Source organism: Tetrahymena thermophila (assembly GCF_000189635.1).
Source record: "Tetrahymena thermophila SB210 genomic scaffold scf_8254811, whole genome shotgun sequence".
Classification (NCBI taxonomy): Eukaryota; Ciliophora; class Oligohymenophorea; order Hymenostomatida; family Tetrahymenidae; genus Tetrahymena; species Tetrahymena thermophila.
The window spans coordinates 324,595-337,296 of record NW_002476567.1 but is presented as its reverse complement, the minus strand read 5'-3'; the positions used below and the strand labels follow the sequence as shown (position 1 = coordinate 337,296).

The 12,702-nt window shown below is 22.6% G+C and overlaps 4 protein-coding genes across 4 annotated transcripts; 2 read left to right on the top strand and 2 right to left on the bottom strand. All coding sequences in view use genetic code 6, as the record gives it.

The window, feature by feature from the left end:
- Window positions 1–407: 407 nt before the first annotated feature.
- On the bottom strand, window positions 408–2,130 carry TTHERM_00069368 (U-box protein; the record flags this gene model as incomplete). Its single annotated transcript, XM_001470664.2, has 5 exons — window positions 1,369–2,130; window positions 1,149–1,293; window positions 881–1,092; window positions 555–805; window positions 408–465 (listed from the first exon to the last, which is right to left on the bottom strand). The coding sequence occupies exons 1-5, from the start codon at window positions 2,020–2,022 to the stop codon at window positions 408–410; spliced, it is 1,320 nt and encodes a 439-aa protein (XP_001470714.2). The 5' UTR covers window positions 2,023–2,130.
- Window positions 2,131–2,672: 542 nt separating this feature from the next.
- TTHERM_00069380 (U-box protein) lies at window positions 2,673–3,618 on the bottom strand (the record flags this gene model as incomplete). The annotated part of the gene is made up of 5 exons (XM_001007776.3): window positions 2,673–2,735; window positions 2,841–3,085; window positions 3,183–3,310; window positions 3,389–3,506; window positions 3,594–3,618. 5 exons carry the CDS (start codon window positions 3,616–3,618, stop codon window positions 2,673–2,675), a joined length of 579 nt encoding a protein of 192 aa, XP_001007776.2.
- Window positions 3,619–5,918: 2,300 nt separating this feature from the next.
- On the top strand, window positions 5,919–8,042 carry TTHERM_00069390 (Serine/Threonine kinase domain protein; the record flags this gene model as incomplete). The annotated part of the gene is made up of 1 exon (XM_001007777.3): window positions 5,919–8,042. The coding sequence occupies one exon, from the start codon at window positions 5,919–5,921 to the stop codon at window positions 8,040–8,042; it is 2,124 nt and encodes a 707-aa protein (XP_001007777.3).
- Window positions 8,043–9,457: 1,415 nt separating this feature from the next.
- On the top strand, window positions 9,458–12,373 carry TTHERM_000069389 (B-box zinc finger protein; the record flags this gene model as incomplete). The annotated part of the gene is made up of 12 exons (XM_012795553.1): window positions 9,458–9,500; window positions 9,611–9,679; window positions 9,743–9,747; window positions 9,816–9,889; window positions 9,975–10,109; window positions 10,164–10,729; window positions 10,908–11,112; window positions 11,170–11,303; window positions 11,364–11,549; window positions 11,659–11,748; window positions 11,806–12,261; window positions 12,321–12,373. The coding sequence occupies 12 exons, from the start codon at window positions 9,458–9,460 to the stop codon at window positions 12,371–12,373; spliced, it is 2,016 nt and encodes a 671-aa protein (XP_012651007.1).
- Window positions 12,374–12,702: the final 329 nt, after the last annotated feature.

Genomic DNA, 12,702 nt, shown 5'->3' with positions numbered 1-12,702 from the left:
TAAAGAATACTTAAGATAATTTATTTAATTAAATTATGAGTTTTTTCTTACAAAATTCTAAAAATATTAACTTTTATCTTTTATTTAAAAGATGAAAAAAGAAATTAGAATATTTAGCTAACTAAATACATTGAAATATTTCCTTAATTAAATATTAAACAAATAAATTTATTATGAAAAAATAAAATTAGAAAATAATCTAGTCAAAAAAGCTTGCTATTATTATTATCTTTCATTTAATTTATTTTTGTTTCTTTTAAATTCAATAAGAATAATCTCAAAATATTAAATTAATTAAATATTTCTTTTAAAATTGAAAAATTTCTAATAAAAAAGATAAAACATAAAATATTTATTTACATGAAAAATAAATTAATTATAACAAATTTTTAGCTAAAGCAGATATTTCAAAATTCTATTTTCTTATAGTCGTCATTGTAAGAATATTCAAAGGCCCAAGGATTGCTTTTCAGATAAATAAAATTTTAAGTTATAGAAACTTGAGAGCTATCTATTAAGAGATGTAATAAATATTGTATAAAATAAATAATTACGCTTGCAAAAACTCTTCTACACCTTATTTTATAGCATGGTTAGGATAAAGATTAGGTCTAATACTAGCTCTAGTGAATGGATCTATATATCCATTCTTTTTGAAGTGATCTTCGATAACCACTTTTTCATATGTGTGGCCAGCTTCAGTAGTAACAGGATCCTCAATTAAATCTAATGTAATCTTGCAACAAAGATGGTCAGGAATAATAAACTCATCTTCTCTATAGGGATCTCCAACAGTAAAAATAAACTTTTTTGTATTTTAAAATAAAATTTAAAGATTTAATTTCAAAAATAATGTTTAAGTATTTATTCATTTATTTACATCGTCCATTTACTCCTATCTTTGCAAATCACTTAGCTAGCTTTACTATTCAAGATAAACTTTATAATTTTCTATTAATCTGATTTTTTTTTGCTTTTATTCTTAGTATTACTTATACCACTTTAGCTTTTTAGCACGAAAAATATAAACACTAATTTCCTTTTCAAATACTTTCTTTTTTTATCCAGCTTATGAGCTACAAAGTGTCAAGCCTATTGTTTATTATCGGAGAAATATTATTGCTGCATTTTTTTGTTTAAAATATTACCTTTTGTTAATCTCTTGATACCATTTTCGATTTTATGGATACCTTCTTCATATTTTCCCATTTCACAAAGGACCTAACCACATAACAATTAGCCTTTTAAATTATTTTCATCTAACTCTATTGCTTATACTGCATCATCAAAAGCCTAAAAAGTTATTTTTAATAGACAAATTAAAACAATATTATATTGAAAATTTAAACTGTAAAACTCAATTATTACCTTCTTTAAATCACCCTTAATTTTATAGCAGCGACCTCTATTTGAATAATATATTGACTAAGAAGAATCTATATTTATTGCTCTTGTATAATATTCTAAGGCAGTATCATAATATCTCTATTTAAACATTTCATTTCCTTTTTATTTCCAATAATCGCTAGTATTTTCTTTTTAAACTTCTTTCTTCTTTTCCTTTTTTGGCTCCTCTGCTTTCTTCCAATTGCTTCTTGTATTCTAAAAAGTAGGACGAGGCTCTTGCTATCTTTACTATTAAGAACTGCGATTATTCTATTAGCTACTAGAATAGTTCTATTATGATTATTGCTAATAAGACTATTATTAATTATTTTATTAACTTTAGCTACCGAATCTAGGATATGATGGCCTATTTTAATTATGCTAGTATTATTGACTGCTTTATCTAGGTGGATTTTGCTATTAAAAATTATTTTAGTTGCCTGAAGTGCGCTATTACTGTTATTATTGCTGCTATTATTATTATGACTACTATTAGTATGGATTGAAAAATGGAGATTAGAAAAAGACATTGAAAGCATCATTAAAAAAAGAAGATTAGCCATTATTATTGCTATTACTATTTTAATTGCTACTTTATCTCTAGCTTGAATTAGAATTAAATCCAAAAAAATTCATTTCCAAAATTTTCTTAAGAATAGTTCTATTGATATTTATTCTTTTTAAACTTAATAATTTGTTTGATGTTAGCTAGATATTATTTTTTTTTTTATGCTTTTTGTTATTTAATAGGATAATAACTTTCAGCATTCTGATAAATTAAAAATCTGATGATAATTTTAATTCTATTAAAATATTAGCTAAATCAAATTCACAAGCATTCTATTTTCTAAATTCCTTATTCTCTTATTCTATTTCCTTCCAAAATGATTAAAAAATTAAATAATTGATTATTTTTTTGAATTTCTTAATACTTCTTCAAAAATTGATTATAAATATCATGCATTTAATAAAATCAATGAATTTATATGATATTTTATAAAACGAGTAATATTAATATTTTATTTCATTCATTAAAGTTTCAGATTTTCGTGATAGGTAGAAAAAAATATTTTTGAAATGAATTTTTTATCTAAAGATTTCTTAAATGCATTTTAAGTAATAGTTTGAAGCATATTTTTATAATTTGATTTAAGTTTTTGGTAAATTTATTATAAAGATTAATAATTAGAATACTAAATAACATATAACAAATTAATTATTTTACAATCATTTAATTATTTAAATAGTATTAAGCAAGAAGTAGAAAATTATCAAACAAATCTTTTTCATTCTATGGTTTATATTGGTTGAATAGTATTACCTTCAATTAATTCTTACAAGCTGGAAAACTATTTTATAAAAGAATTTATTAATCTAACGATATTTTTTATAGCTATATTAAAACAATTTTAACAAAATATTTTCAATTTAATCAGCATAAATAGATAAATTACAATATTTTAAACGTGTCTTTATTTATGGACTATCTATTCTTGTCTAGTTTTATAATCTTCTTCTAATTTACTCATTTTTTCACTTATGCTATCAATTTAATTCTAATAAACTTCACACTCAGAGTAAGCTATTATTTGATCAACTATCTAATTACATTCTACTTTAAAAGCCTTCTTTTATATTTCTTCCTTTAGTAATTCTTCATTCTTTTTAATTCCTATTTTCACATTCTCTATTTCAACTTCTATATATTTAATAGACAATGCAAATTTAAAAATTATAAGTTTATATGAACTATATTATAATTGACAAAGACTTTTATAATAAAAACTCATAATTACATATTTCTTTTCCCTTCTTTTCATTTTATGATAAATCTTTAATAACAGATTATAATTATATCTCTGACTTTGCTACATGGAATTCATATAAGTCCAAATCCTTTAACAATTCTGTTACATCTTTTTCTCTAATTAAATATTCATACATTAAATATATCCTCATAATAGGTAAAATAATTTGAAAGAATTAAAAAATTCTATTTTACAAATCTTCAAGAGAAGCATTTTTGAATTTTTATAGGATTACTGTGTATTTAGAAATAATTTTATCGAGGATGGCTTCTTTATAAAGCAATTTATTTAGAATAATTTATTCTTATGAATCTATATTTATATGTTTTAAAAAACTTAATTTTGAGTAAATCATATAAAATGCTAAAAATTAAAGCAAGCGCTATTCAAATATGTTACCTATTATTTCAGATTATTAGTTCATTTTCAAATTTTACCTAAAAAATAAATTTATTTTATCAATTATTTAATTACTATTTCAGATTACTAAAAGATTGATTAAACCAAAATTAAAAACAATATAAATTAATTAATTTATAAGTAAATAAATACAATTTGCGCAATCAAAATTCAAAAAGATATTTTAAGTCATAAATAAATAAATAATAAATAATTTATCATTTGTTTTCAAAATAATAAAATTATTTAAACTTAATGTTAAATACTAAAAAATTAGTAAAATGTTTATTTTTCTAATGTGTCATTTAAGATAATTGAAAGTAGATTTTCAATAATTTTTATTGTAAATTCTAAAAATAATTTAAATTAAATTATATTTGTATTTCATTTATTGCTTATTTTTTTAAAAGAAATTAATTTAAACATAAGATGAAAAAAATTTAACTACATTTCAAATTAAAAACTCTTGACAACATTTTTCAGTAATTTTTTTTTTAAAGTTTCTTCATAAATTAATACATTTTAGATATTGAGAAAAATAAGTCTTCAATTATAAATATAAAATTTAAATTGACTATCACAGATTTGTTTAATATTTAATCTGAGTCATACATAAAATAAATAAATATTTAAAACATCAATGTCTATATTATAAAATTTTTTTAGAAAGAGTATGAAGTTTAAAGCATTAATTGAATATAAATTTTTTATTACTAAATAAATTACAGCTTTAACAGAAATTGATATATATAAGCTATTTTGTATTTTTTTATATTAATGCTTTTACTTTAAATAAACAATTTTATAATGATAATCTTCATTTATTTATTTATTTTTTCAAAATAACTTTTTTTCAATATAATTTTTTATCATATAATTGGATTATTTGCCAATTAAAAAAACTCGTGGCTCTAAAATTAAAAATTAACAAGCATACTCTCATTAATTTTATTTTCACAAATTATGTATGATCATATATATTTTTAAATAATTACTTGATCTTAAAAAGTAAAAATGGAAATCATAAAAAAAAGTTAAATTTTTTAAAATACAAATCAATAATATATTTTTTTCATTTTTTAATCTGATTAGATTTATTATGTAAATAAGCATTTTCAGTTTTATATAGTCATCCTAATAAATATTAAATAAAATTGTATTAATCTATAACAAATATAAAATAAAATAATAATTTTAAAGCTGAATTATTTCACGAGAGTTTTTAAATTACTTTTAAATTTGGATTTCCAAGTTTAAATAAACTAAAGAAATACCTAATTTAAAAAGTCAAATTAAAAAATCTAGAAAAATGCTTAAAAAGTACTGTAATGAAGGGAAACATAAGAAGTAATTATTTGAAATTAACAAAAATATTTGAAGTGCAAAAAAAACCATCAATTCATCTTGATGGAAATAGTTATCCAAAAGAAAAATAAATGAACATTTTTAAGAAATAGCAAGATAACTAACTAAATGAATTTATTTTTAATTTCTTATTTAAAGGAATTTAGTTATCAGTTGATTCTTAATATTATTATTGAATGAAGTAATCAAAGAAAATTTTCTTCCATTCATTCAACTTTTTAATATTAACTAAGCCATCTATAGTGAATTTAAAGAATTTATACAATAAGACGCATTCTTTCTTTATTAATTAAATGCAAAAACTAAAAAATAAATAAAGGTCTTAATTAATTAAATAAGTTAAATTCGCTACATTAAATATAATTTTATATAGACCAGCAAATAAATACATAATATTAAAACACAATCAAAGAAGCAGGAGTTTTAACAACATTAAGAATTCATACTAAACTCTATTAAAAAAGAAATTAATTTCTTTAAATTATATTACTAACAAGCCAACAATAACTCTCAGCGATTTCATAAAGGCAATTTTAAAGTTAAAAGCAGCAATATTAAGAAGAGAGAGCTTGAATAGTAAGGAAAAGAAAGGTAGTTTCCTAAAATTGTTCTAGCATATTAGTATAGGTATTAAAAAAATAAAGGAGAGAGTTTAGGTTTATAGAAGTTCAATAGTTCCAAAGAAGAAGAAAGCAAGTAAGTAAGACCCGAAATAAAAACAGAACATTTCAATTTTAGGAAAGGACTTCTTTTATAGCTATCTAAGGATCAAAATAATCTTTTTTGTTTTTATAATTCATCTGATAGTAGTAGTAATTAATAAATAACTATTTCCGCATATTTTAAGCTAGTAGATTCAAATTTGATAGAAAATCCTAACATTTTCAATAGACATTAACAAGTTTTTGCAAAACTATTATTAAAAAATCTAAGAGTAATTCATTGGTAGAAATGAAAAATATGTATAATAGAGCTTATCGGGAAGCAGATGACTCTTTTTTCGACGATAGCTATGGTGTAAGTGGGATACATAGCAATGAATTTTGGATCAAATGTGAAGAATATGATAAATTCGATTAAAGTGAAATGACATTTTAAGGGCGTTTATATTAGAAAAATCCTAAGACAAAAAAGTGGTAAGCATACCATTTTGAATTATATAGCGACAGATTAATAAGAATAAGTGCCGGAAACGGGAATTCTAACAACTCACAAAATGCAGTAAATAATAACAACAATTAGAATGGCTAAATATAGAACTAGGCAAATTCAGAAAATGCAAATAAAGAAGAGCTACCAGAGTATTTACCGCTGAATGCGTGTTACTTAAAAAAGATTAAATATTCAGACACATCGTATGCAAATTATAAGTACGGTATTAGACTTCAAAAAGGAGAATTGAAGAGTGAGCTATTTACAGAAAGTGCTGAAAATTTTAATAAATTATATGAAGAAATAAAAAGGTTTTGTATTTTACCGAAATTCGCTAAAAAGTATAAAGTACTAACTAAATTCAAATCACCAAGCCAAATGCCCAACGCTCATTTGTATAAATGCTTTCGCTACAGTGATTCCACTCAGTATTGTGTTAGAATCATTGATAAATACACTCTGACAGATTAAGGAAGAATATCAGTACTCAAGGAAACGGCAATATTGAGAAAGATAGATCATCCTTCTCTTATTAAATTATACGAAGTGTATGAAGATGAAACTAATATATTTTTAATTTATGAGCTTCTACAAGGGAAAGATTTGAAAAGCAAATTGAATGAATTACTATGCATGGATGAGAAAAGTGTATCCGATTTTATTTGGAAATTATTGCATGGACTACACCATATGCATTCTAGAAACATAGTTCACAGAGATATCCGTCTTGATAATATATTTTTTCGTGCACCAAACAACTATTCAGATGTCTGCATTAGTAATTTTTTCTTAGCTGACTTTGCTGACTAAAATCGCTGTGTAGGTCAATCTTATTGCTACATTCCTACAAAGTAAAACTATAAAAAATATGGCACTGCTGGCTACCTTGCCCCTGAAGTTTTAAAAAATAAATAATATGATTGCAAAGTGGATATATTTTCTCTAGGTATTATTTTTTACTTTTTTGTGTTTGGTCGCATGCCTTTCGAAGGTAAAGATGCAGAAGAAACTCTTAAGTTAAATGAGAAATGCGAAATTGACTTCTCTTAGTAACCTTTCTTTGGTAAATTCACTTCGTCTGCTTTAGATTTGATGAAAAAAATGCTAGATAAAGATCCAAAAATGAGAGGAGACGCAGCTACTCTATTAAATCATACTTGGTTTGTCAATATGAGAAATAAAGGTGACGATGGAAAATCAAGAAATGGTAATAATTACTGTGGATTTCCTACTTTATCTACTGTCTAGGAATTTACAGAAGGACCAGAGCTGCTTTCAGGCTGTTCACAAGATAGTCGTATCCTAAGGAATTATGATTTAAAAGAGCTGCGTTTTCCTAACTATTCTGGGGAATTCAGCAATATAAAAAATGACGAAGATATCCCTGGTAGTAATTATATTTATAATGTTGTTAAGGATGGATCTCTCATTTATGAAGATGAATTCATGAAAGAGACTGTGCATGATAAAATGATCACTCTAAATAAATTGCAATTTATGAAAGTTCCTTCAAAATACCGCCATGATTCATTTCATTACCATCTATAATCAAGGCTTGGAATAAATATTTAAGAATTTTACAATATGCCTTAGCAGACATTACAGAATGTTAATTCGAGTAATTCAACCTCAAACACTAATTAAGTAGGCTAAAATCTAACATCTTAAACATAAACATAAAACGACATAGCATAGCTATAGACAACTGCAAACTCAGTCATAACCGCTGTAGGATCGACTCCTCTTAGTACAAATACTTCAGGACCTGCTAGTGGTTCTTCGATAATAAAGCAAACAAATGCTAATAACAAAGAAAATAATGAAGCAGAAGATTTAATTAAAAATAATAAATCCTAAAGTACACCAGTGAAAGGAAGCGCATAAAATTAACAATTACCTTTATCAAAAAACAATGAGTAATTAGCTTTATGATTTTGTTTATAAAATAAATAGAATGTTTTAATTGAATAATAACAATAATTTATAAGTAAATTACTAACTAAATAACAAACTAAACCCTAATAGTGTAAAAAATTAAATTTTAATTAGCGTTATTACAATAACAATAATGTAAAATAAAAGACTAAAGTTGTGTCAAATAAATTAAATACATTGTATATAGCCTTTATGCAAAGCAAGCAAGATATAATCAGTTCAGTTTTTAAAATCATAAAACCCGAAAAAATCAAATGGAAGAATCTTGAAACTCTATAAAATAATAAATATCAATAGCATAAATAAAATATCTATCTAAATTCTAAAGCTTTAAATGCTGAAATTAAATAAATTATCACTAGTTAAATAAATACTAGAATAATTTTCAAATTTTCCCCAATAAAAAAGCAAATAAATTATGATTAATTGATTGATTGATAAAATAAAATTTAAATTTAAAAAAAGCTAAAACAATCCAGCCATCAGTAAATCAGAAACGAAATTTAAATAATAAAAACACAACAATGATAAATTAATATTCATCAAACATATAAATAAACAGCTGTCTATCTATCTACATGTACAATATTAACAAATCAAAATAGAAAACGTAAAAAAAAAACATCATTCATTAATTTTGAATACAAAAATTAAAAAAGCTATCTAACTTTTATTAATAACAATCCAAGAAATTAAATAATATAAAAAATTATACTAGCCAAAATCAATTATATATTGTTTAAATTATCTAACTAACCTTCTTTCTTCCTCTATTCTATTTTAACAATAATTGTATATCTCTCATATTCTATATAATATTATTATTTTAAACTACCTATTATTTCAACAATAAAAATATTTTATGTCTTCAAAATCCTCTGTCTTTTTGTATGACTTCATAATTTTTATCTGTTATTTAACAGTTCTAATTTTAAAAGCATCAAAATATTTATTTAATTCAACTGTTTACAAAAATAATTTCAAAATTAAAAAAATTGCTTAAAAAATAAAAATAAAAAATTTAAAAATTCAAATTTTGAAAAATAAAATATTTTTTTAATTATTTTTGATCAAAAATTTATATTAAAATTATAAAATTAAATTTAAATGCAATGATAAATATTTAAAAGAGTGAAATATTTGTTAGCAATTTTGAACAGTTTTTAGCTGAACACTCAAATTTCATCATAGATTTTTGATTTAATTTATTTATTATTTTTGAAGTAAGATATTTAAAAAGCTGATTAAAAATTGATTATTTATAAAACTATTGCTTGCTGGTATTTTTTATAAATATAAAAAAGATTTAGTTTTTTTAAAGTTTGAATTTAGCCTGTTAAAAGTGAATAAAAAGCAGACCGCTCTTAAACAGCATAACATAATTTATTAATTATCTCAAAATTATAGCAAGTATGGCTTAACCATAAAATGATAACAAATCTCCAAAAAGAGAGAGTAAAAAAATTATTTAAGATTGTGATTATTAAATTATGATCAAAATTATGAGATATGAAAGGATATATAATATGAATACAAAATAACTATTTTTGTTAAAATAAAAAAAGATTCAAACGAAATACAAGAAACATTGCATGACCTTGATGATAAATTTACCAACAGAAACACCTCTAAAGGTATATTTTCATAATTAAATTTAATATCTATCTATCTAACATATTATTTTTGATTAATTTAAGCTTAGGTAAATAAATACTTTGTTTTCTTTCATAATATTGATATAATAATCCAAATATGTGCAAAATTAAATAGACTATGGTGAATTTCAAACCTAATTAAAACGTATAGCAAGTATCAAATTTAAATTCTTTTTAGAGTTTGAGAAGGTAAACAAATATTGCAGATAGTTTTAAAAAATTACTTTATGGTATTTCTATAAATTAAATATATATATAATTTTAAATTTATTAGGTTAAATACAATGAGTAATCTAGGTAAAGGAAATGCAAACGATTTTTAAAATAACCCAAACTTCAACAACTTGAAGTCAATAAGAGAACAAATTCTTCATAGTGATTTAAATTTAAGCGATTTAGGTGATTAAAGGTACATATGTTAACCAGATTTTTTAAATCCAACAAATTTTTATATTTAAAAAAGCTATTAGTGTGTTCATCATGGAAAGAGAGAGTATTTTCATGAGAATGGAACTATTAAGTAAGAAATAACTGCATTTGATCCTAAATCTATAATAAATTACTATTGTGAAGACTGTAGAGAATTTTGTTGTGAATATTGTATCGCACTAGGCCCTCATAATAATGAATTACACAAGGTAAGCTTTTTAAAAAGCTTTGCTGAAAGATACTACGATTTCATAGATAAATTTTTAAGATCATCAGCTAATTAGAAGTGTTCACAACTGTTTAACAAAATAAAACAAATGAATGAGAGATAAGATTTGATATCTAATTAAGCACAAGTTATAGAAAGAGATGCATACATTGAATTTACTCATATACTCGAAAGACTCAATTTAGCAGAAGGCAATAAAGTTTCTGTATTGTAAAATGATATAGCTAGAATACAAAGAGACATAAATTCTATTGAAGACACAGTTAAGGCTTTTGAAAATTTAGCATCAAGAGAAGATAGACTTCCTTTCTTATTATTCTATAGATCTTTAAATTAGCATGTTATTGAGGCTTTATCTTTGCATGTTAAATGTAATTTAAAATATTTATATTTTCATTCAAATTAAAAATATTTTATTTTTTTGGTTTTCCAAAAATAAAAAAAATAAATTCATTAATCAATAATTAAGAGAAAGCTCTTTTAAATATTTCTCAATAGATTAATTTTTATAGAGTAATAATAATTTTTTTATTTAAAAAAATCACTTAGAGGAAATCACACAAACACCTTATGATCTGCCTAGAGAAATCTCATCAATTAAAGTATAAATGGAAAATTTTAAACCAAACGACGAGATTCTAAAATTTAAAGATATCATTATTTGGGACTTAATAGAAGAAAAAAACAAACATTTAGAATCAATAAGAGTATAGTAATCAGAATCTTATCAATCTAAATTAGAATTATGGACAGAGTAACTAAAAAATTAATTTTTTATTTATTTTAATTTTAATAAAATTTATCTTGTTAGATTGGCAAAAAAAACATTTGAAGAATTTGAATCGATATAGCTTATATGCCACTATTGTGGTGAATTAATAAATGATGATATTATTAATTAGGATTGTTTTAATAACTAGATTTTTAAAGATCGTGATCGTTCAAGTATATTTTAACATATATTTATTTATTTAAAAGTATTTAAATTATTTACTAATTTTTAAGTTCCAATCACTGTATATTCTGATGAAGTAATGGAAAGAGGTATATATGGATCTAAGAGACATTTTTGGGTAAAGCCTCGTTTAAGAGATCGCTAGATTAAGCTTGGTTAACTCCCTAATATCTAAGCAGGAAAGAGAAAAGGAATAAACAGATCAGTAGCTTATTATAATTACATGAAACTTTATTGTAAACATTTATTTAATTCATCAAAAAACAAAAATACAATTTTTATAAGAAAAAAAAAAATTATAATTAAATATGCCAATAATTTATATGATTAAAATAATTTATTTAGAGTTGATGTTTGCACTTATAAAGAAGAAGAAGGCAGAAAAAGGAGTTGACTTAGAATAGATTTTTTAGGGATATGACAAAGAAAGATCAGGTATGCTCAAAAACAATTACTATAGATAATTAAAAATTATTCTACTTTAATAAAAAGGATATTGCTCAATTATACAGTTTTAATATGTTCTTAATACTGTCTTAGATCTAGAAATAGATTATGTAGAGAGGGCTACAGAATTTTTAGGAACTACTTAAAAAGAAGTAAACAGATTAAATGGTATTCCTGATGACGAGCCGTAAGAAGAAAAAAATTATGGAGAAAATCCATTTGCACCATCGTTTTTAATTAGAGAGCCTGTTCCTGAAAAACCAACATTAGTTAATTATATAGTGTTCTTAAAAATTATGTAAAATCCTGCATATTTAGAATACGAATCTTTTAAAGTAATTGACTACGCTCATATAAAATTGCATGGCTAGAATTACTTCATTTAATTAGATGATGATCTTTATAAGTAATGCAGATTAGATGGAAATACAAAAGTAAGCCAATAAAATGCAAAAGGGGATTTTAACTCTACCCTCAGAGGAGGATATAATGCAGGAAAATGTAATATAATATAATCATATATTTTATATTCAAATCTATTTTAATATTTTAAAATTAAGTTTCTTCAAGCAGTTATGGCAGAACAGATTTCAGCAGCACTTTAAGAAAATGATGATATTTTTGTTTAGATTAAATTCTTTAAAGTATAATTAAAATATTTTGTAAATATTTGTATATAAAAATTCCAGGTTATAATTTAATATTTCAAAAATATAAAAAGTGAAATCAGTGAGTATGATTGATTGATTGTTATTTATTAAGTTTTATTAAATAAAATTAAGAAATTATTTTTTGTGGAATTAAATTTATGTGTAACCATCAAAATAATTTCAAAAAATAGACAATAGGATAGGACAAGTTACTTAACTTAATTTAATAATATTAATAATTTTATTTAGTATAAAAGTGCTTTATATTTAGTGAACTTGTTTTTTGAAATAT